General features: G+C 37.4%; 2 protein-coding genes across 2 annotated transcripts in view; one reads left to right on the top strand and one right to left on the bottom strand.

The window, feature by feature from the left end:
• The window catches only part of LOC148943583 (F-box/LRR-repeat protein 5-like), a 138,271-nt gene that overhangs the window by 76,942 nt on the left and 36,561 nt on the right, over nucleotides 1-24,768 (top strand). The window lies entirely within an intron of this gene.
• The window catches only part of LOC148943584 (UDP-glycosyltransferase UGT5-like), a 39,129-nt gene continuing 20,679 nt past the window's right edge, over nucleotides 6,319-24,768 (bottom strand). Inside the window, exons 2-3 of the mRNA XM_089100883.1 lie at nucleotides 8,964-9,415; nucleotides 6,319-7,131 (exon numbers count right to left, since the gene is read on the bottom strand). Coding sequence (XP_088957009.1) covers nucleotides 6,864-7,131; nucleotides 8,964-9,415 — 720 coding nt within the window. The 3' untranslated portion in view covers nucleotides 6,319-6,863. The remainder of the gene's footprint in view (nucleotides 7,132-8,963; nucleotides 9,416-24,768) is intronic.

The following is a 24,768-nucleotide window of genomic DNA, read 5'->3' as shown; positions in this document are numbered from 1 at the left end:
CTTGTAACTGAACCCCTGTATAACCGAAACCCCCCGTGCAGCTGTATTCCCTTTAACTGAACCTTCGTGCAACTCAACCCTCCATGCAACCCATCCCCCTCAAAACACTTTTCAGCCATTTCTTTTTAAATTGACAATACTTTTCAAACGTTACTTATGTATTATACAGACCACATCGGTGAGGTAAAGCTAGGTCAAGTCACAATGTCATTCTATCGTTACTTTTCAATTAAGCTATTGAATACCTTCTAGCAATGTCTCTTGTAAGCGTCAAATCTATTAAGTATCCGAGCATATTCTTTGTATTGTTGATGCAAGCATCCCATTCTTTAATTACCCGTCAGGCATTCTTAACCATCGCAATACCTTTACGCAAATATCTTTTCGCAAAAAATTCGCAAATCTCGTAAACTAAAGAAGTAATTACCCCTTTTCAAAAACATTAGTCCTTCTATTAATGAACCCATGAAACTAAACCAGTCTTATAGCATCACGCAATCTGGCTCCTAGCTCCAAAAATGTAATTCATTTAGCGTTCGTATTAATAGGTTTAAAAACCTATTAGCCAAGTTTAAAAAAAAAAAAAAAACCTACTAATCAACTTACAGATGAATGACCACGGATTTAACCTAAAAAAAAACTTGTATATCATGAATAGAAAAAACCTGTTTGGTACGTAGGGGCCATAGAAATGGTAGTTCCTACTCTACTCCCATGCATATGCTTTTTAATTATCTGATAATATTTGTTTGCGTTTCAACGGCTGCAGTGAGCCGCTTCTGTGTGAATGTTTTTGCAATTTTCTAATATCCGCTATTCGTGAGCTGTTTTGCGTTAAAAAAAAATCGCATCAAAGGGAACCAAAGGTTAGACTTCGTTCACTTATGTAAAGTGTTGTAAAGTTGTAAAATCTTTTATCCCCTAGCATAAGTTTTTAAAATTTTTGCCGGGCCTTCAAATCAAGTTTGGTGAGTTGAGGGTAGGAGGAAATAACCCCTCACATTTTGGATAACCCTATGCTTTCTCAAAGCCAGAATGTAATTTGTACTTTACTGAAAAAAAATCAAATGAATTTACTGAAAAAATGTACATTGTTAGTTTAATATACATATGCCGATATTTATTCCTTAAAATATTAATTAATTTTTGATTTCTTAAAGTTATAAAAGTGAAAACATTTAAAGGAATTTTTTTCAGTAAAGTACAATCTATATTCTGGCTTTTAGAAAGCAAAGGGTTTAGAATCGTACTCAGACTACTTTCTTCTCGTTTTGAGTTTGACTTATTTTAATTTCTGTTTGTTTTAGGTTTCATTTATTTATTGATACTGATTTGTGGTAGTTGTATGCTTGGTAGATTATTTGATTATATTTTGTTTGTTTTTGGTTTAATGGAGCTCTTTAGTTTTATTTCAAAAACTTATTTTATGCAAAAAGTTTTTTTTATTTAATTTCTGTTCGTTTTATATTTACATAGTCTTTTTCAGGGAGAAAGACTGAGCCTCTTCTGAAGTTAAGCAACTATCCCTTCCATAAGAACCTTTAATACCCTCTGGGCATAACTTACAACCCTTGCCCCTAATCTCCGAGGTTTGTTTCAACTCCAAAAGCCTTGTTATATGATATTTAGACTATTTTGAATAGAATGGCTATCTCAAAATTTCTATTAGACGCATTTCCAAACAATATGACGTGTGTGTAGGGGGTAGAGGGTAGCTGCCCTCTGATGACCTAGACTGTTTAAAAGAGCACTAGAGCGTCTAATTAACAATCCGAGGAGCCTCTTTCGAAGTTTTTACGATCTTACATACTATAAGAACCCCACATGTCTCCAGGGCATAACTAACCCCTTGCCCCGAAGGCTGGGTGAATTTGTTACCCACAAATACATAATTTCCAAACCTTTCTGATAGGCTTAACAAAACGGTTATATCAAAATTTTGATTGGAAGTGTTTGGGGAACTAATAGGCGTGGAGGGAGACATTTGCCCTCTGATCACTTTCGGCTAATAAAAAAGGCACCATCCCTCTCAATTTTCGATCAAATGAGCCCTTTTTGAAGTTTCTAGCACAAAACTCTATAAAACCGTTATATGCCCCAAGGGCATAACTTACGACCCTTGTCTGGAGAGCTATGGGGGGAGGGTTGTCATCCTCAAAGACATAATTTCCAGACCTTTCAACTACGCTGAACAAAAAGGCCATATCGAAATGCTGATCGGAATTTTTGGGGAAATGATAGACGTTTGGGGGGCGGGATTCTGCCTCTGACTACTTTCGACTATTAAAAAGGGCACTAGCCCTCTCAATTTCCAATCAAGGAAGCCCTTTTTGAAGTTTTTACGACGATACTTTCCATATGACACTATATGCCCCATGGCATAACTTACAACCTTAGCCCAAAAGGCTGTGGGGGGTTGTCATACTCAAAAATATAATTTCCAGACCCTTCAATTACGTTCAACAAAATTTCTATATTGAAATGTTAATCGGAAGTGTTTGAGGAAATGATGGTTATGGGGGGGGGATTCGCCCTCCGATCGCTTTTGACTATTAATATGGGCCCTAGCCCTCTCAGTTCCCAATTGAATGAGTCCTTTTTGGAGTTTCTACGACTCCGCTGCCAAAGAACTAATTTCCAGAACTTTCAACTACGTTAAACAAAATGTCTATCTCAAAATTTAATTGGATGTGTTTGGGGAAATGGCGGGCGTGAAAGGGACGTTAGTGGACCTCTCATCACTTTCGAATATTAAATAGAGCACTAGTGCTTTGAATTACCAATCGAATGAGCCCTTTTTGAAGTTTCTACGACAACGCTTTCTATAAAACCTTATATGCCCCAATGGCATAACTTGCAACCCTGTGCTGAGGGCTGTGGGGAGGGGGGAGTGTCATCCTCAAACACATAATTTCCCGACTTTTCAACTACGTAGAACAAAATGGTTATCTCAAACTTTTTATTGGGTGTTTTTAGAGAAATGGTGGGCGTTTGAGTGGTGTTAGTTTTCCTCTCGTCACTTTTGACTATTAAAAAGGGCACTAGCCCTTCGAAGTTTCGAAGTTTCTATGACAACGCTCTCTATAAAACCTTATATGCTCCCAGATCATAACATACAACCCTTGCCCTGAGAGGTGTGGTGGGGGGGGGGGGGTTATTATCCTCAAAGACATATTATCCTGAACTTTCAACTGCGTAAAAAAAAATGGCTGTCTCAAAATTTTGATTGGATGTGTTTGGGGAAATGGTTGTCGTGAGAGAAGGGTTAGTTGCCCTCCAATCAGTTTTGACTAGCCTATTAAAAAGGACACTAGCCCTTTCAATTTTCAATTGAATGAGCCTTTTTTGAAGTGACTACGACAGTATTTTCTATAAAAAAAATCTTATATGCCCCCAGGGCATACAATACAACCATTGCCTTGAAGGCTGTGGAGGAAGGGGGTTGTCATCCTCAAGAATCTAATTTCCAGAACTTTCATCTACGTTGAACAAAATGGCTATCTAGAAATTTTGATTGAATGTGTTTGGGAAAATGGTGGGCGTGGGAGGGGCGTTATTTACACTCCAATTACTTTCAACTATTAAAAAGGGCACTAGCCCTTTCAATTTCTAATCGAAGGAGCCCTTTTTGAAGTTTCTATAAAAAAAACTTATATGCCCCAAGGGCATAACTTACAACTTGTGCCCTGAGGTCTGTAGAGGTTATCATCCTAAAAGACCTAATTTCCTGAACTTTTAACTACGTCGAACAAAATGAATATCTCAAAATTTTGATTGCGTGTGTTTGGGAAAATGGTGGGCGTTACTTGCCCTCCAATTACTTTCAACTATTAAAAAGGCCACTACCCCTTTAAATTTCCAATCGAATGAGCCCTTTTTGAAGTTTTACGACAACGTTATCTATTGAAAAAAACCTTATATTCCCCCTGGGCATAACTTACAACCCTTGCCCTGAGGTCTGTAAGGGGAGTTTCATTCTCGAAGACATAATTTCCAGAATTATCAACTATGTTGAGCAGAATACCTATCTCAAAATTTTGATTGGATGTGTTTGGGTAAATGGTGGGTGTGAGAGGGGGCTAGTTGCTCTCCAATCACTTTCGACTATTAAAAAGGGCACTAGCCCTTTCAATTTCCAATCGCATGAGCCCTTTTTGAAGTTTGTTTTATGAAAACCTTATATGCCCGCAGGACATAACTTGTAACCCTTACCCTGACGGGTTCGGGGTAGTTGTCATCCTCAAATACCTAATTTCAAGAACTGTCAACTGCATTGAACAAAATGGCTATCTCAAAATTTTGACTGGACGCGTTTGAGGAAATGGTGGGCGTGGAAGGGGTGTTAGTTGCCCTCCAATCTCTTTTGACTATTAAATAGGGCACTAGCCATTTCAATTTCCAGTAGAATGAACCCTTTTTGAAGTTTCTATGACAACGCTTTCTATAAAAACCTTATATGCCCCCAGGGCATAACTTACAGCCCTTGCCCTGACGGCTGTGGAGGGGTTGTCATCTTCAAAGACCTAGTTTCCAGAACTTTAAACTACGTAGAACAAAATGGTTATCTCAAAATTTTTATTGGATGTTTTTGGAGAAATGGTGGGCGTGGGAGGGGTGTTAGTTTTCCTCCAGTCACATTTGACTATTAAAAAGGGCACTAGTCCTTCGAAGTTTCGAAGTTTCCGAAGTTTCTATGACAACGCTCCCTATAAAACCTTATATGCCCCCAGGACATACTCTTGCTATGAGGAGTGTGGGGGGGGGATTATCCTCAAAGACATAATATCCAGAACTTTCAACTGCATTGAAAAATGGCTATCTCAAAATTTTCATTGGACTTGTTTGGGGAAATGGTATGCGTGAGAGGGGGGTTAGTTGCCCTCCAATCAGCTTTGACTAGCCTGTTGAAAAGGGCTCTAGCCCTTTCAATTTTCAACTGAATGAGCCTTTTTTGAAGTTTCTACGACAATATTTTTTATAAAAAACCTTATATGCCCCCAAGCCATACCTTTACAACCATTGCCTTAAAGGCTGGGGGAGGAGGGGGTTGTCATGCTCAAGAACCTAATTTCCAGAACTTTCATCTACGTTGAGCAAAATGGTGGGCGTGAGAGGAGGGTTAGTTGCCCTCTAATCACTTTCGATTGGTAAAAAGAGCACTAGCCCTTTCAATTTCTAATCGAAGGAGCCCTTTTTGAAGTCTCTACGAAAACGTTTTCTATAAAAACCTTGTATGCCCCCAGGGCATAACTTACAACCCTTGCCCTGAGGGCTGTGGAGGTTATCATCCTAAAAGACTTAATTCCCAGAATTTTTAACTACTTTGAAGAAAATGAATATCTCAAAATTTTGATTGCATGTGTTTGGGGAAATGGTGGGCATTACTTGCCCTCCAATTACTTTCAACTATTAAAAAGGTCACTAGTCCTTTAAATTTCCAATCGAATGAGCCCTTCTTGAAGTTTTACGACAAAAAAAACTTATATGCCCCTAGGGCATAACTTACAACCATTGCCTTGAAGGCTGTGGGGGAGGGGCGTTGTCATCCTCAAAAACCTAATTTCCAGGACATTCAACTACGCTGAACAAAATGGATATATCAAATTTTGATTGGATGTGTTTGGGGAAAATGTGGGCTTGAGAGGGGGGGGGGTTAGTTGCCCTCCAATCATTTTCGACTATTAAAAAGGGCACTAGCCTTTTGAACTTCCAATCAAATGAGCTTTTTTGGAGTTTCTACGACAACGCTTTCTATAAAAACCTTACATGCCCCCAGGGCATAACTTACAACCCTTGCCCTGAGGGCTATGGGGGGGGGGTCCTCCTCAAAAACATAGTTTTTATCTGGAAATCAACTACGCTGAACAAAATAGTGGGCGTAGACGGGGTGTTAGTTGCCTTCGAATCACTTTCGAATATTAAAAAGGGCACTAGCCATTCCAATTTCCAATCGAATGAGCGCTTTTCGAAGTTTCTAAGACAACTCCTTCGATACGAAGTGCCCTGATCTAAAGGAAAAAAATAAATAAATAATACATTGTGCCAACATCGTTCTTTACTTAGGCAGCACTATTGCGCTGCCTATGATTTTATTACCAAAGAACTGCGATTTCTGTCCAACTGAGACCGAATTAAAAATGGGCCTAGATTTTTGGGAATTAACCTGTTTAAAGCCATTGTAAACCTTCTTATTTTAAATCATTCTGTCTCCTATGGCAAGTTGGCATGGAGTAGCGCTTCTTATTTCCTATGCCTAAGTTGAGAATCGATCTAAATTATATTAAATTAATAATTAATTTGTTGGAAAAATAGGAACAGCATCACACAAAAAACTAACATTAATTATAATATTCCAATTTAACTACGGTATAAATAGAATAAAATTAGAAATAAGAACACTAAAAAGCAAAAGTCATTTTTAAGTAAGGTGTCTTATTTTAGCTTAGGTAAAATAACAGTGAAGCGTCGATAATGAGAAACTGAGGGTGGGGAGAATCGAACCTTCAACCGAGGAGAAGATTAGATTTGAATTGGAAAAATTTTAAGTAACTTCTTACACAAAAATAATGGTTGCTCATTCCCTCAGTAACATATTGATTTAAAAGCATTTACTAAATGTATAACTATTGTGTGCTTTCAGCAGAATTTCTAATCTGATTTGAAAAATATGCTTAGCTCAAGGTACACATGGTTAAACCCTCAGATAGATGATTTTAATGATCTTTACGGTGTTCAACCATTCAAAAAAGTAGAGTTTGATACGTGGTTGTTTTGCTTTCAACAGAAAGCAGGTGTATTTATGAAATAGAAACTAGCAAATTCTCCGTATAAATTCATCCAACTTTGTATAAATAAGCAACACACTAGTCGGGCTTTTGTTTTCTTTTCACAAACCAAATCTTCTTGATTAGGACATATATGCAGTAAATAATAAATATGAAAAATATTATGAAGAATAAGTAAACATCGAATAGGTGTCTCTGGAATCCATAAATGTGGCTTGTTTCAACTTTCATAAAATCCACGTTGTCGTTTTCCAATACAATGTTTATGTAGTGCATTGCAGTTTGCTTCCAGTTCGTCAGCGGACTTTTTGCCATTTTTGAATATTTCTTTGCATTTCGACTATACCTGAAATTTAGTTGGGTTGAATAAGACGGATAAACAGAAAAAGTATTTAACCCACAATGACCCTCTTTATTTGCCTTGTTAAGCTTAAGCCTTTGGAAAGAACTCAAGCACGATTTTTTAATACAATTTTTGTGATTTTTCTCAAAATATTGTTTCATCTGATTTAACTAAATTAATTATAAACTTTCATTTTCGTGATATAGCTAAAAAAAAGTTTATCAAGTTGTATATGTTTTGAATGAATCACAAATTTAAATTTACTTCCATTTAGGTCGAGGAGGAAATGCATAAATAGGCGTTGCGTTTACCTCTTTCACCTCTGCTGTAGAAATACAGTAGAGGTGAACGAAATTAGAAAACTACGGTGTTAGAAGCTTTCTCTATCATGTCACTATTTGTCAAAGCAACGAGATAGCCGTTTAGGCACAAAATTCGCTGTGATTATCTGAAAGTGGAAACGCCTGCGCAAATTTGCAGAGTAGCAGTCTGCCCTTTGCTGCCTACACAAATTAGTGATGCAAATTATAACAAGGTATAACGTTGTCACCATTCTAATGCATTTCACTTATAAACCTTATTTGAAGTTATTCATATGCATAACTTGGGATTGTTTCCCTAAAAAAGAAGAAAGAAGAAAAAATTGGAAAGCCTAGAATACCCCTGATCAAATATCTCTAGGATCTTGTGTTCAGTGGTGTACAACAAGCCTACTTTTTTTAATAGAAGATTTATTTATGAATAGCCTACGTCTATATGAGATGAGCCATTCTTCAAACTTTGAGCCCTTGCTCTTGAAGCTGCACGGGTAGCGCTACCTTCAGAGATATCCGTTAGAACTCATGGATTTTGGTTCGAAAGAGGGCTTTTTCGAAATTCTACGACTGTTGGTTTGAATTTATTTCTCCTAGCAAGGAAAAAAAAAGAAAAAAGAAACGAAGCCGGGATAGGAAAAAAGCTAAATTCTGTTTTTTTGTTGCTAAGGGCTTGAGAATTTTGTGGGTCTTGCGTATCTGGAATTTGATGGTGCAATTTTCGTCAAAATCAGATTGATTTCGGAGCAGTTTTTTTTTTAATTACCCAAATTTACTTATGGTAACAATAATTTATGGGAACCTACAAAGTTAATAAAATTTTATCTACTTAGAATCCAAAATTCCTGATTTAGGTTTTCTCTTACAATTGGAGCGGGTGACTCTTTACTTCCAGTTCATTACCCTGATATTTTTTATAATGACACATCAGGCTAGATATTGTTATTTAGACGAAACATCAAACATTACAAAAGAGAAATCTAAAATTCATAATTTCCTTTGCCGAAACGATGGTTTTGTATACATACAATAATGCAATTACTATGAAACCGTTTCATAACAAAGAACGTAAAAGATTTTTAGGAAGATTTATATTCGATTTGCCTATTCTATTAAAGATTCTTTAGTGTTTTTAACGCATGTACACATAATCTAACGATTATTCAATTGGTCTATAAACTTCCAGTTTAGTTAGAAAAGTGCCTGGATAATTTCCATTTTAGTAGAACAAAGGATCGTGTATGTGTTTCCGTTACTTTATGCGCACCAAAGTAACTCAACGCACTCCCCTCCTCCTCCTCCTTCGACCTCCAGTCTTTACTTCAAATTTAATACACACAGAAATTGCCAAAAACGTGAAACATGTTGCCGTTCTCCTCGTCCTGTAACTAAATATACTCCCCTATTAATGCATATCTTGGCTTTAAATATGGTCGCTTGGGTGATTTTATTGAAAAACTTCATGAAATTCTATTGTTAGTTTCAAGGTTGCTATTCAATTTTCCTCATAAATGTACTCACTTTGGATCAAATAAAACTGATTTGACGGCTTCCTCTATTTTCTTCTCCGTGAGCCCTTTCCATTCAAGCAATCGGCCGTTTACGTTTCTCTCTATCCTTCGTACGTTATTGTCTTGATCTGCAAATACTGGTAGTCCAATTATTGGAACTCCATGGTAAATAGCCTCTTGCACCCCAATGAGACCACCGTGGCTCATGTATAGTCTTGCCTTGGGATGGCCCAATAAGTCGTTGAGTGAGGGTAGCCACTGTGAGAGGTACACGTTATATGGTACTTCTCCGAATATTGAAATATTTTCCCACTTCCAAATTACGTGAAGTTTGTACCGTTTAAAGACATTGATGAATGCTTCTTTCGTTTCTTGTGGCATTGAAGACATGACCAAACCTGTACCTAGTGAGAATATTGCAAATCCTTGATCTTCAGATTGGGCGATAAATGATTCGACATCCTGTAAATGACAAACGGGATTTAGAACTAAATTAGACAAAATATATCAGTTCTGTAGTGATTTAGAATAGTTAGCAATAGTTATTTTAAACTGGGTCTGTGTTATGTCTGGGTACTTGGCCCGACATGTGAACGAACAAGGAACTCAGCTGTTTTTTCGAGGCGTGTTAACCATTTATTGTGTAAGCGTGTCTTCTGAAATATTCATGAATAGCTAAGAATGGCAGAAAAATTTGCTATTGAATAGTATGTAACTTTAAGCGAACATACTAAAATATACCTAAACACTACCCTTGTAATCAAAACATCCATGAAAATAGATAAATACTGAATATTTTTTCGGCCAGATGATTTGTCACTTCTCTGTTATTAGTTTTCATAGTAATTTAGGTACTTGTATCTTATAGCCACCACACTCAAGTTCTGTCGAGAAATGAAGTTTGGTTAATGCTAATGAAATAAACCGAAATATGGTATAATATAATACTTTAAAATATAATACTTTATCAACAAAATTATGAAAGCTACAACAAAGAATTATGGAAGGGGGGGGGGCTGCCCAGACCGCATTATATTAAATAAGTAACCTAAACTAACTTAACCAAAACACCAACTAAACACTTAATTAAAATATGGCTACAATGTAGTTTCCCATCGAGTCAAAGCTAATATTTTCTTGTATAAAGACCATGAAAACCGGTTATTGTCTCCTGTTCGCGATACAAGAACTTGAGTGTGGTGGCTTTAAGACAAAAGTACCGTTATTTATTTGATATTTGGGCCTCTTACATGTTGCAAATATTTAGTTCCAATTTGGACTCTTCCTGTAAGCTGGCCCACGGCCTCAGCTTCCCGAAAGTTGGGAACAGCAGATATTTTTATAGTGATTAAATCTTGAGTATGTGTCGCCATTCCAAAAAACCTAGGGAAGTAGGGATACGCATCTTATAATTTTGCAAAATATTGAGAGCGAAATAACTAGCCTCTGGGCAGGAACAACTTCTGTTTTTTTTAATAAAAAATAAAATGTGACAGCCATCTCTGAGTAATGTGGGTTTCTTTCAAAATTGTAATATAATTTTATGTCATGTCGTTTCTGACCGGAGATATGCTGAAATACTGTCTCGAATATGGTAGAATTTTTCTACCTCCTAAGGACTAAAATTACACTATAAATACAAACAGTGGATAAAGATTTACCGGAGGAATATCTCTTTGTAATTTATTTCTGAGAAAAACGTGAAACTCGTCCTATGGTATTGTTTGTGACGATATGAAACTCGAGCAGCTCAAAATTTATTTTAATCTCAATTTAGCAGTTTAAATTTTGAAGCCCATCAGCATATCTGTAATCCGATATCTCACAACAATGAAATATAAAATTACCTAAGTATTATTCAGTTACAAACACAGAAATCTGCGAGAATATGAATCAAACATATCTTATTTAAACGTGATTAATAGGTGAAAAAACTGCTCCTATCCTTTTGGGTTATTTTTTGAAGATTAGTTTTCTGATACTTTTCTGACTTCAATAGAGCTACGTGACATGGGACTACAATAAGATTAGCAGTGAGCCAACGAGAAGCTTGGACTTCTGCCTTAACATTCATGCCAGTAAATCCAAGGACTATTAAAAGCTAAATAGTGAATGACCATACGCTCTAAGTCCTGCGCAACTTCGTCTTAGTCCTTTGAAGCTCATTTGTGTTAACTTCAAGTTTTAAGAGAAAAATTCTATCGAACAGTGCAAACAATCAAAAATGACTTTTGGATTGTTTGGCTTTCAACAATGACCTTTTTGTTTCATACCTTCAAAATGTGACAGAAAGATTTTGTTTTCAAAAATATATTTTGTGAATGTTTTTTGTAGTGCCAAAAAAAGCACATAATACTTTTTTGGAGAGTCAAAGAGCCCCTAAGCATCTCAAAAATCAAATGCTATATTAGGAAAATGAATGAATCCATCAATCTAACGCAAAGCCGTACCCAGAAGGGGGGTTAGGGGGTTTGAACCCCTCCCGAAATGTTTTTTTACTCGTAAAAACGTAAAAAATGGATATAAACAAATTTTGTATGCGTTTTTTGAGTTTACTTGTGTAACCCCCCCCCCCCGAAAAAAAATCCTGGGTACGACCTTGATCTAGCGTGCTGTATTTCAGCTCTTTTAGATTTGGTTATGGCTCTTTACTTTTCTTTGAAACATTTTTCTTTTGAAAAAGATTTTAAAATTAACGTCTCTTCGTTTTTTACATGACTTAGTTTCGTCATTGATCAATTGTGTGAATATATATAAAACTCCCTCGATTTCTTTTCTCCTGAACTAAAATGTTGAATTGTAATTAAATTTTTCGGCAAAATTTAAAGTGTGGAATCTAGATTTGTTTCCTTAGTGTTGTTCCTTAATGGTGGTCTGTTGGCCCTATCTGCATGCCCTGGAAATACACAAATAGTTACCTGTTACCTGCAATACCTGGAATCACATCATAGGTACTTGACACATCAAATAGTGTCAAGCACATCCAGTAGAAAAACAGACCAACTTTATTTTGCCAAAAATTTATTTTATATTTTCCTTCAGAACTCTGTTGTCCTCAATATGGTCCCCTTGCTCCAGTATGCAAACTTTATCAGCTTAATGCCGACTAGAGAAAAACAATTTTTGGTCAAGAAGCGATTTTTGGTCAAGAAGCGATACAACCAATTTTTTCAAAATAGTTTCTCTAGTTGGTTTTATTTTGTCCAGTGTGCTGTGTACCAAGCAAGCTGTAAGCCGAACCTACCACAACTTTATGAAACGCTTACAGATAAGAGATACCACAAATAAAGGTTGGGTTACCGCCCCCATAAATCCAAGGCCAGTATCATTAGTACTTTGTTGAAAACGACTGAGTTTGAATAAGATAAGATAAAGTATATTGAAAGTCAAAAAACGGCCATGTACACAAAAAAGTACAAATAATATAAGCGTACATCAGCGTTCTATACTCTTCCAAATCTTTATCACATAGAAAATACATAAGTGAATCACATAAGTGAATACGCTTCGTCAGAGTTTAGTTCATATCGATCAATTTCTGTTTCATGTAATCTTAGCAGAATTTTTGAATATATTCTTCTCCCTTTCATTTCAGAAAATGTTAATTTTGGTGAAAACCAATATGGCTTTCAAAAAAGGCTGGGATGTCGGCATGTCCATCGTGTTCTAGCCTCCCTCCTGTTGCAATCTGCTAATAATAAATCTCCTCTTCATATCTGTTCTTCGATATCTCGAAGAAGTGAACAGAAATCTTCATATCTGTTCACTTTTTTCTAATAATATCTACCTTACTGTTGTTGTTTTGTTACGGTACTGGTATTCTAATTCTTTTATTCGGGTAAAATGTAATGGAGTAGTTTCTGATTCAAAGGTGTTTCTTCGGCGTGGGGTCCATCAAGTTGGTGTGCTTTTTCCAACTATTTTTAAGTTATGTATTGCTCCTATCCTTTCATCCTTGCCTTCGACTTTCATTTCTGATGGAATTGATTTCTCGTATCTCGCTTATGCGGACGATGTTCTCCTTGTCAGTCGTTCTAGGGCTGGCCTCCTTCATTCCGTCAGCTGGATCTCAGACCTGTTCAGACAGATTGGGCTTATGCTGAACGTTGATAAGTGCGAATATATTTCGTCTAATTCGAGTGCGAGTCTCCCTCTTAATTGTGGTTTTTCCTCTATTCCCTTTGTCTCTTCTTTTCGGTGGCTTGGTCTGCACATTACTAATAATCTCGAAACACTTCGCGCTCTGCTAGTTTCTAATGCTAAGAAAAAAATTCAGATTGGATATTCAGATGTTGTTGCAAATAAAGGGAGGAACAATAGAAAAGCGCTTGGGAAATTATATTCTTCATTTTGTGATCATTCTATTATTTTTTTTTTACCTGTTTTTTTTCCAATTCTGAAGCCTAAAGATCTCAAATCTTTCCGGACTTATTATTTTAAGTTTTCTCGGTACCTTCTGTGCCTCCCCCCGTGGTCCCGGGAACCGGAATCTAATATGGTGATTCGACCTCCCTGATCAGAGGCAACGCTATAGCGTTACCTATAGTAAAGGCCATACGGTTCCAATGTTTTATTATTTATTTTTTTTTTGTTTTCCCCAGAGGCACTTCATATGGAAGGGATCGTCGTTAAAACTTCAAACGGGGGTCATTCGATTTGAAATCGGGGGTTCTAGTGGCCTTTTTAAGGGTCAAAAGTGATTGGAAGGCAACGAACACCCCTTCCACGCCATCATTTCCCCAAACAAATCCAATCAAAAATTATAGATAGCCATTTTGTTCTACATGGTTGATTTTCAAATAGAAATTATGTTTTTGAGGAGGACACTCCCCCACAGCCCTCAGGGCAAGGGTTGTAAGCTATGCCATGGGGGCATATAAGCTTTTATAGAAAGCTTTGTCGTAGAAACTTTAAAAAGGGCTGATTCAATTGGATATTGGAAGGGCTACTGGCCTTTTTAATAGTTAAAAGTGATTGGAGGGCAACTAACCCCCATCTCACGGCCACAATTTCCCCTAACATAACCAATTAAAATTTTGAGATCGCCATTTTGTTCATGATAGTTGAAAATTCTCGGAACTAGACCTTTGAGGATGACAACCCCCCATAGCCCTCAGGGCAAGGGTTGTCAGTTACGCCCTGGGGGCATAAAAGGTTTTTTTAGAAATTGTTGTAGAAACTTCAAAAAGGACTCATTCGATTGGAACTTGAAATGGCTAGTGCCCTTTTTAATAGTCGAAACTGATTAAAAGGCAACTAACACCCCTTCCACGCCCACTATTTCCCCAAAAACATCCAATCAAAATTTTGAGATAGCCATTTTGTTCAACATAGTTGATAGCTCTGGAAATTATATCTTTGAGCATAACACCCCCCCCCCCAAGGTCTTTAGGGCAAGGGTTATAAGTTATGCCCTGGGGGGCATATATGGTTCTTATATAAGGAATGCTCGTATAAACTTCAGAGAGGGCTCATTTGATTGGACGTTGAAAGTTCTAGTTCACTTTTTAAGCGTCAAAAGATATTGGAGGGTAACCCCCCACGCCCTTTTTTCCCAAATGCAATCGATAAAGATTTTGAGATAGCTATTTTGTTAAAAATAGTTCAAAGATCATATGACAAAAACTCCGGTGTCGACAACCCCCTCCCCTCGGGGGCAGATGTTGTAAGTTATGCCCCGGAGGCATAAATGGTTCTTATGGAAGGGATGATTGTATAAACTTCAAAGAGGGCTCATTTGAGTCTAAATTGAAAGATCTAGTTCACTTCTTAAGAGTCAAAAGAGATTGGAGGGCACCTAGCCCCCCCCTCCACGCCCTTTTTTCTCAAACCCATCTGATAAGAACTTTGAGATACTCATTTACTTAAAAATTGTTCAAATATCATATAGCGAAAACTCCAGGGTCGACACAGCCCCCCAGGGTCCGAAGGCAGGCGTTGTAAATTATGCCCTGGGGGAATATATGGTTTTTATGGAAGGGATGCTCGTAAAAAACTTCAGAGAGGGCTAATTTGCTTGGAAATTGAAAATTCTAGTTCAGTTTTTGAGAATCAAAAGAGATTGGACGGCAACTAGCCACCCCCCACGCCCCTTTTTCCCGAATGCATCCGATAAAAATTTCTATATATCCATTAAGTTAAAAATTATTCAAAAGTCAGATTACAAAACTCAGGTGTCAACACAACCCCCAGGGCCCGGAGGCAGGCGTTGTAAGTTGTGCTCTGGGGCATATATGGTTCTTTGAAAGGGATACTCGTATAAACTTCAGAGAGGGTTCATTTGATTGGAAATTTAAAGTTCTAATTCACTTTTTAATGGTCAAAAGAGATCCGAGGGCAACTAGCCCCCCCCCCCCCCCCCTAAGCCTTCTTTTTCTAAACTCATCTGATGAAAATTTTGAGATAGACATTTGGTTAAAAAAAAAATAGTTCAAAGGTCGGATAAGAAAAACTCCGGTGTCAATACGACCCCCCAGGGCCCGGCAGAAGGTGGTCTAAGTTATGCCCTAAGGGCATGTATTGTTCTTTTGAAAGGGATGCTTGTAAATACTTCAGAGAGGGCTAATTTGATTGGAAATTGAAAGTTCTAGTTCAGTTTTTGAGAGTCTAAAGAGATTAGAGAGCAACTAGCCCCCCCCACGCCCCCTCTTTCCCAAATGCATTCGACAAAAATTTTTAAATAGCCATTAAGTTAAAAGTTGTTCAAAAGTCAGATAACAAAAACTCAGGTGTTAACACAGCCCCCCCAGGGCCCGGAGGCAGGCGTTGTAAGTTGTGCTCTGGGGCATATATGGTTCTTATGAAAGGGATACTCGTATAAACTTCGGAGAGGGCTCAATTGATTGGAAATTGAAAGTTCTAATTCACTTTTTAATAGTCAAAGGAGATACGAGGGCAACTAGCCCCCCCCCCCCCCACGCCTTCTTTTTCCAAACCCATCTGTTGAAAATTTTGAGATAGACATTTTGTTAAAAAAAATAGTTCTAAGGTCGGATAAGAAAAACTTCGGTGTCAATACAGCCCCCCAGGGTCCAGCAGAAGGTGTTCTAAATTATTCCCTAAAGGCATATATGGTTCTTATGAAAGGATGCTCGCATAAACTTCATAGAGGGCTCATTTGATTGGAAATTGAAAGTTCTAGTTCACTTTTTAAGATTCAAGAGATTTACGGGCAACAATAACCCCCCCCCCATTGCCCTTTTTTACCCAAACCCATCCGCTAAAAATTTTAAGATAGCCAGTTTTTTAAAAATTGTTCAAAAATAAGATAAGAAAAACTCCGGTGTCAACACAATCCTCCAGGGCCCAGGGGGTGGGCGTTGTAAGTGTTATCCTGGGGGCGTGTATGGCTCTTATCGAAGGGATGCTCGTATAAACTTCAGAGATGGCTCATTTCATTGGAAATTGAAATTTTCTAGTTCACTTTTTAAGAGTCATAAGATATCCGAGGGCAACTAGCCCCCCACCCCAACACATACCCTCCTTTTCCCCAAGCCTATCCGATAAAATTTTAAAATAGCCATTTCATTAAAAATAATTCATTGGTCAGATAAGAAAAACACCTATGTCGACGCAACCCCCCATGGTCCGGAGGCAGGGCGTTGTAAGTAATGCACTGGGGGCATATATCGTTTTTATGGAAGGGATGCAGATGCTTGTATAAACTTTGGAGAGGGTTCATTTGATTGGAAATTGAAAGTTCTCTTCACTTTTTAAGAGTCAAATGAGATTGGAGGGCAACTAGCACCCCCCCCCCCCTCCACGCTGTAAATGCATCAGATAAAAATTTTGAGATATATATTTTGTTAAGAATAAGTTCAAAGTTCAGATAACAAAAACTCCGGTGTCGACAGAGCCCCCCCCCCAGGGCCCGAGGGTAGACGTTGTAAGTTATCCCCTGGGGGCATATATGGTTGTTATGGAAGGGAAGCTTAGATTAAGTTCATAGAGAACCCATTTAATTGGAAATTAAAAGCTTTAGTTCACTTTTTAAAAATCAAAAGTGATTAGGGGGCAGCTAGCCTCCCCCCACACTCCATTTATTTTTTTCCCCAGACTCACTTCATATAGAAGGTGTCGTCGTATAAACTTCAAAGGGGGCTCATTTCAAAGGGGCAAACTTAAACAAAAAATCACGAAGAAATGAAGAAAACGAGGACAATTAACAGCCAGTGAAAAAATTGAAAAATTATGCAAATATTTCGGTCAAGACCTCTGCTTGACCGTCCTCAGTGCAGAATAAAACTGATAAAAATATAAAAGACCAAACCTTAAAATAAAAACACCAAACTAAAATTGGACGACCCTTTCCTAGTAACGGTGAAAGGTTAACTGAATAAAAAACACAAGTCTAAATGGCATTTCAGAATTTCATTTTGCGTAAAGCACTTTTAAAGGCTGATCGCGTTCCAGTCTGACTATTATCGGAGACTCTATTCCATTGCACAATATAACTTTGTGGTTGTATGTAAAAACGATCAGAATTAATAATTTTGTCATAAATGGGACTTGGAAAAAATTCTCCAGTGTCCCTATTGAGAGCTACCTTTTGGTGAATGTGCTTTTTTATTTCAAATGCCTCCCTGAAAACCTGCGTGAGACCTTTAACGGGGGCAACAATGGAGGTTTCGTCAAACAAAATGAAATGGTGGGGACTCTCATACACATGTTGCGCCAAGGTTAAATCAAAAACCTGCCGCCTTTGGCGTAACCTCATTGCTTTGTCGATTGAGGACTTGTGTTCAGATAACCTCTCCCCCAATTGCTGTTGGGTTCTACCAACATAAAAACAGCCACAAGAACAAGGAATTCTATAAACACCACTACCCAGAATGGGGCTGGTTTTATCTTTGCCGTTGTTAAAAAAGTTCTGTGTAATATTTGAATTCTTAAAGGCGACATTAAGTTTATGTTTTTTAAGGATTTTTTTTCTGTTTATCGGTCAATTTTGGAATGTAGAGTAAAGCAGTGAAAATTTCCTTATCATCCACTAAGGGGACGATATCTATTATGGTTTGTAGAGTTGATACATTCTTTTCAGATTTTTTTTTTCTTTTGTTGACAATAGTTTAAATTAATTTTATGGGATAGCCATTACCAAATAAATTGCCCTTAATACAGTTCAATTCTGAGACCATATCAGGCTCTGAGCGTATTCTTATTACTCTGTCAACCAAAGAAATAACAACTCCTCTTTTTATGCAGAGAGACTGGTTGGAGGAAAAAGACAAATAACTATCGTTATGCGTAGACTTTCTATAAATAGAAAAGTTCGAGCCCAGGAGACTAATTGAAAATTAAAACATCTAGAAAAGGAAGTTTGTGGTTGTGTTCTAGTTCTAAAGGAAACTGAAGGTTAGAGTCCAAAGGGCTTAGATGAGTTCAGAAGGAGATATGTGACTCCCCTCCATGCTCCCTCACAGAAATAACATCATCCACAAACTGACCCGAGAACCAGTGTTTCATAGGAAAATTTTCTAGAGCAGAGATTTCAATAAATTCCATATAAAAATTTACCAAAAATGGTGAAATATTTGTACCCATGGGTAAACCCCTAATTTGGGTGAAAAATTGATTATTATTTCGGAAATATGAGGAGGAACTATTGCAAAGACGGACGAGAAGCATAATAGTTTCTGTATCCAGTGTTTTCTAGTCCATTTGATCAATATTATCTGCTAATTTCCTTTGAAGAGCTAGTTCACATTTTTTAATATCGCAAGACGTATACATAGAAATGGCATCGAAACTGGCCAAAATTGTATCTTTTTTTATTTCAATGTCTTTTAATTTTTCAACAAGGTGAACTGAATTTCTTATGTATGAAGTTTGCGTTTGCATAAGGGGGCGAAAAAGTGTTGACATCCATATCCCCAATCTGACAGTCGGAGAGCTATAAGAAGCCACAATTGGGCGTAGAGGGACTCCATCTTTGTGGATTTTTGGGAGCCCGTAAAATTTAGGAGCTGAACAACCTTAGTAGAAGTGACCCTATTGATACGGAACGAACTCCATATATGGGCATAGAGTCATTAGGGAGAACACGATGTTAATGGGGTCAATGACCTCTTAGAAAGGCCTCAGGAGGTCCGAACGAACTCCTTATATGGGCATAGCCTCCCTAGGGAGAATGATTGCGTAATCGGTCAATGACCTCTTTTTCCAAGGTCGATTTATTTGATGTTTCTATGTGTAATAACTCCGGAACGAAGGTTGCACATGCGCAACAACAACAACATCGACCTTGACATTCGCTGAGAGCGTGCCAAAAACAACAACAACAACATCGACCTTGACATTCGCTGAGAGCGTGCACTTACAACAACAACAACATCGACCTTGGAACACCTGCGCTGTCGACCTCAATTCACCTATCGTGAATCAATAATTCCCCTTAGAAACAACAAATTAATTCCCCTTTCTTGACAGATCAATCAACCAATGACATCATCTGTCAGACTTTAAAAATTTTCGCCTAGAAACGATTCTCCAGGAATAGATCCAAGTCATTAATGTCAGTGCCTCGGAAACAACTCTTTTGGTCGAACTCCAAAGGATATTAATAACCAAAGGCCATGGAAACAATTCTCCAAGAAACATCTTAGCGATGAATTATTTTAGTGCGGGAATCAGGTTTCTTATTAATTTGAAATGCCTTAGCGCAGAGATGCCAAAAACAAAAGGAACACGCTGAAATTACGTTTAGGGATTATTTGGGTGAAACCGTTTTAGACAGGCTATGGAACTATTTTGGCGAAACAGTTAGAGACATTTTGAAAGAAAATTTTAGGAAAGGTTTTAGAAGAGAATTTGAGGGTGAAACTCTGTGGTCGTTATAATACACAAGTTCCATTTGAACAGTGTTGTGAGGTCCTCTACCCCAACCCCAAAGGGTTCCGATCCCCCCCCCCAACCCCCAACGAAACCCCCGGTACTCAAAGGTCCCCCAAGCTCCCAAAGAGCCCCAGCCCCCCAAACGCCCTCCTCAGACCCTCAAAGGCCCTCCCCCGGTCCTCAAAGGCCCCCCAAGCTCCCAAAGGGCCACCGGCGCCCCCAAAGGCCCACCCAGACCCCCAAAGGCCATCCCCGGGCCACCCAAAGGTCCATCGAGCTCCCAAAGGACCAACGGGGTCCCAAAGGCCATCCACCGGTCCCCAAATGTCCCCCAGCCCCCCAAAAACCCTCCTCAGACCCTCAAAGGCCCTCCCCCGGTCCTCAAAGGGCCCCCAAGCTCCCAAAGGGCCACCGGCACCCCCAAAGGCCCACCCAGACCCCCAAACGCCATCCCCGGGCCACCCAAAGGTCCATCGAGCTCCCAAAGGACCAACGGGGTCCCAAAGGCCCTCCCCCGGTCCCCAAATGCCCCCCTGGCCCCCAACTGCCCTCCTCAGACCCTCAAAGGCCCTCCTCTGGTCCTCAAAGGGCCCCCGGATCCCCAAACGCCCTCCCTGGGCCCCAAAGGTTCCCCCACCGGTCCCCATACATGCACACAAAAACTTACACATGCACACGAAAACTTACATGCACACAAAAACTTATACACACACACACGAAAACTTACACACACACGTCAAAACTTACACACACAAAAACTTACACACACAAAAGCTTACACACAAAAAAACTTACACACACACACACACAAAAACTTACACACACACACAAAAACTTACACACACACACACAAAAACTTACACACACACACACACACACAAAAAAACATACACACCCATGCTAAATCTTACACACACACACACAAAAAATAACACACACACACACGAAAACAAACGCACACACAAAAAATTACACACGCTCACAAAAACTAACTCACAAGCACAAAAACTTAAACACACACACACACACGAAAACTAACGCACACACACTAAAACTTACACACACACACGCCAAAACTTACACACACACAAAAACTTACACACACACACACACACACACACACACAAAAACTTACACATGCACACTAAAACTTACATGCACATAAAAACTTACATGCACACAAAAACTTACACACACGCGCGAAAACTTACACGCACACGCGAAAACTTACACGCACACAAAAAAACTTACACACACACACGAAAACTTACACACACACACGACAACTAACACACACACGCCAAAACTGACACAAACACAAAAACAAAAACAAACACACAAAAAAACACAAGCACACAAAAAAATACAAAAAAAAAAAAATACACAAACAAACAAAAAAAAAAAAAAACTTACACAAAAAAAAAAAAAAAACTTACACACAAACATAAACACACAAAAACTAACAAACACACACAAAACATTACACACACACACAAAAGCTTAGACACACAAAAACTAACACACACACACAAAAAAAAACACACACACGCAAAAACTAACAAGCACACAAACACATACAAGCACACAAAAACAAACACACACACACAAACAAAACTTACACACACGCAATAACACTTACACACACACACACTAAAAATTACACAAACAAAAAAACTTACACACACACATACACACACACACAAACTGACACATGCACATCTGTTGCGAAAACACACAAAAGTTAGAAAAAATACAAAATATTCCTTTATTAACACTGCAATACGGCTAAAAATGAAGAATTCATACACATTTTCAACTAGCTAAGGGTAAGTGTTTTAAATATGAGCCATTCTGTTGCGAAAACACACAAAAGTTAGAAAAAATACAAAATATTCCTTTATTACCTCTGCAAAACGGCTAAAAATGAAGAATTCATACACATTTTCAACTAGCTAAGGGTAAGTGTTTTAAATATGAGCCATTCTGTTGCGAAAACACACAAAAGTTAGAAAAAATACAAAATTTTCCTTTATTACCGCTGCAAAACGGCTAAAAATGAAGAATTCATTCACCTGTTCAACTAGCTAAGTGTGAGTGTATTACATATAAACCCGTTTGTTGCGAAAACACACGAAATATAAACAAAATACAATAAAATCCATCAATTCCTCTGAACTACGGCTAAATTGTATGTATTAATTCACAAAGTCAAATGGCTATGTGCGACTGTTATACATATGAGCCATTATGTTCCGAAAACACACAAATGTGAGACAAAATAAAATATAATCCTGGAATAACACTACAATACGGATAAAAATGATTAATTAATACAAATGTTCTACTAGCTCCGGCTACGTGTTTTAGATATGAGCCATTCTCTAGCGAAAACGCACAAAAGTTAGAAAAAATACAAACTAATTCTTTATTACCTCTGAAAAACGGCTAAAAATGAAGAATACATACACATTTTCAACTAGCTAAGGGTAAGTGTTTTAAATATGAGCCATTCTGTTGCGAAAACACACAAAAGTTAGAAAAAATACAAAATAATTCTTTATTACCTCTGCAAAACGGCTAAAAATGAAGAATTCATACACATTTTCAACTAGCTACTGGTAAGTGTTTTAAATATGACCCATTCTGTTGCGAAAACACAAACAAGTCAGAAAAAATACAAAATATTCCTTTATTACCTCTGCAATACGGGTAAAAATGAAGAATTCATACACATTTTCAACTCGCTAAGGGTAAGTGTTTTAAATATGAGCCATTCTGTTGCGAAAACACACAAAAGTTAGAAAAAATACAAAATATTCCTTTATTACCTCTGCAAAACGGCTAAAAATGAAGAATTCATACAAATTTTCAACTAGCTAAGGGTAAATGTTTTAAATATTAGACATACTAATGAGAAAACACACAAAAGATATAAAAAAAGAAAAATATTCCTATATTACCTCTGGAATACTGCTAAAAATGAAGAATTATTACACAATTTCAACTAGCTAATTTTAAGTGTTTTAAATATGATCCATTATGTTGCGAAAAAACACAAAAGTCAGAAAAAAGACAAAATCTACCCTTTGTACCTCTGCAGAACGGCTAAAAATGAAGAATTCATACACATTTTCAACTAGCTAAAGGGTAAATGTTTTAAATATGAGCCATTCTATTGCGTAAACACACAAAAGTTAGAAAAAATGCAAAATGTTCCTTTATTACCTCTGCAAAAAGGCTAAAAATGAAGAATTCATACACATTTTCAACTAGCTAAGGGTAAGTGTTTTAAATATGAGCCATTCTGTTACTAAAACACACAAAGGTTAGAAAAAATGCAAAATGTTCCTTTACTACCTCTGCATAACGGGTAAAAATTAAGAATTCATACACATTTTCAACTAGCTGAGGGTAAATAATTTAAATATGAGCCATTCTGTTGCGAAAACACACAAAAATTAGCAAATATGCAAATTTTTCCTTTATTACATCTGCAAAATCGGTAAAAATGAAGAATTCATATACGTTATCAACTAGCTAAGAGTAAGTGTTTTAAATATGAGCCATTCTGTTCCGAAAACACACAAAAGTTAGAAAAAATACAAAATATTGCTTTATTACCTCTGCAATACGGCCAAAAATGAAGAATTCATACACATTTTCAGTACTAAGTCCTGACCCCCCTAATTGAAGAATATGAATCAGAACCATGGGAACGTAATTTCGTCGTATTTTGCTTATTGTCGTTAGAAAAAACACTGAAAAACCATATTAAGAGCTATATTTATGAGTCTTTCACTGAAAATTCCTTTTTCATACCAAGTCCTGACCCCCCTAATTGAAGGATTTGAATTAGAACCATGGGAGCGTAATTTCATCGTATTTTGCATTTCCCACAAGAGGACACTTTTCGAGTAAAAGTAAAGAGCTACCAGACTAAACCAAAGATATGATGAAATAATAATGAATAATTGTTCAAACTTAAATTTTCTGTATTACGGGAATAGTTTATTTTCGAACCATTATATCTACCAACGGTTCAATGCCTGAGTTAAACTAAGAGGTTTCAATTTCAGGAAAAAATTGCCATATTTTGCTTATTTTCAATGGAAAACACACTGAAAAGACATATTATTGAACTCACATGAACATTGCCGGGCTTGTATTTGAAGAACCTTCCATTATTTTCTATCTTGTCCTCTATTTCAGCATATACTGACTTTTAAAGCTTTTCAAAGCTCTTAAATATATTAACCTAACGGTTATTTATTTACAAAATCATGCAAACTGTTGATTTAGAACAATAATTACCTTTCTATATATCAATTAACACTCACTAGAATTGCCACTTTTCACTCGCGGAGACTGGTTTCAAAACAATACTTCTTACATCGCATAGACTAATTGTCTTAAACGAGACATCTTCAATGCAGATTAATTAATTGTTACGTTCGATTTTGTTTTGGACATTGGAGAGCATCAATGGGAAGTGAGAATTTCTGTAAAACTATCAAAGATTGATCAACACTGATTTCACACTTCATGTGTAATCAGAAAGAAAAAAGAAGAAAAATTGATAAAAGATATTTTGAAATATGCCCCAAAATCAGAGCTATTACAGCTTAAATGACGCGAGGGGGGGGAATCAGGTTTAAGAATATCCTGGATATATCATTTTATATTTTCTAAGTACTCACAGAAGGACTCGTCACAGAAACATTGAGAAGGACTCATTTGATTGGGAATTAAAGTGACTAGCACTCAATTCACAGGAGGGGGCGTGAAAATTTCTAGAAACGTATTTTCAACATATTTAAATATTTACCTACGTATGCATCACTTAGGTTAGATTAGATTAGGTTAGAGACAGCCAAAAAGTTAGGTGTATGGTTAGGCTAGATTGGATTATGTTGGGTTAGGTTAATTTAGGGTAGACTAGCTTAGCCTACGTACGAGAAAGAAAAGTTCATAGGAGTGGAGCT

The sequence above is a fragment of the Artemia sp. Qi Xiang Cuo genome, chromosome 15 (genome assembly GCF_049724085.1).
Source record: "Artemia sp. Qi Xiang Cuo chromosome 15, ASM4972408v1, whole genome shotgun sequence".
Taxonomy (NCBI): Eukaryota; Metazoa; Arthropoda; class Branchiopoda; order Anostraca; family Artemiidae; genus Artemia; species Artemia sp. Qi Xiang Cuo.
Note: the sequence above shows the minus strand (reverse complement) of the source record. Positions and strands in the feature narration are given on the sequence as shown.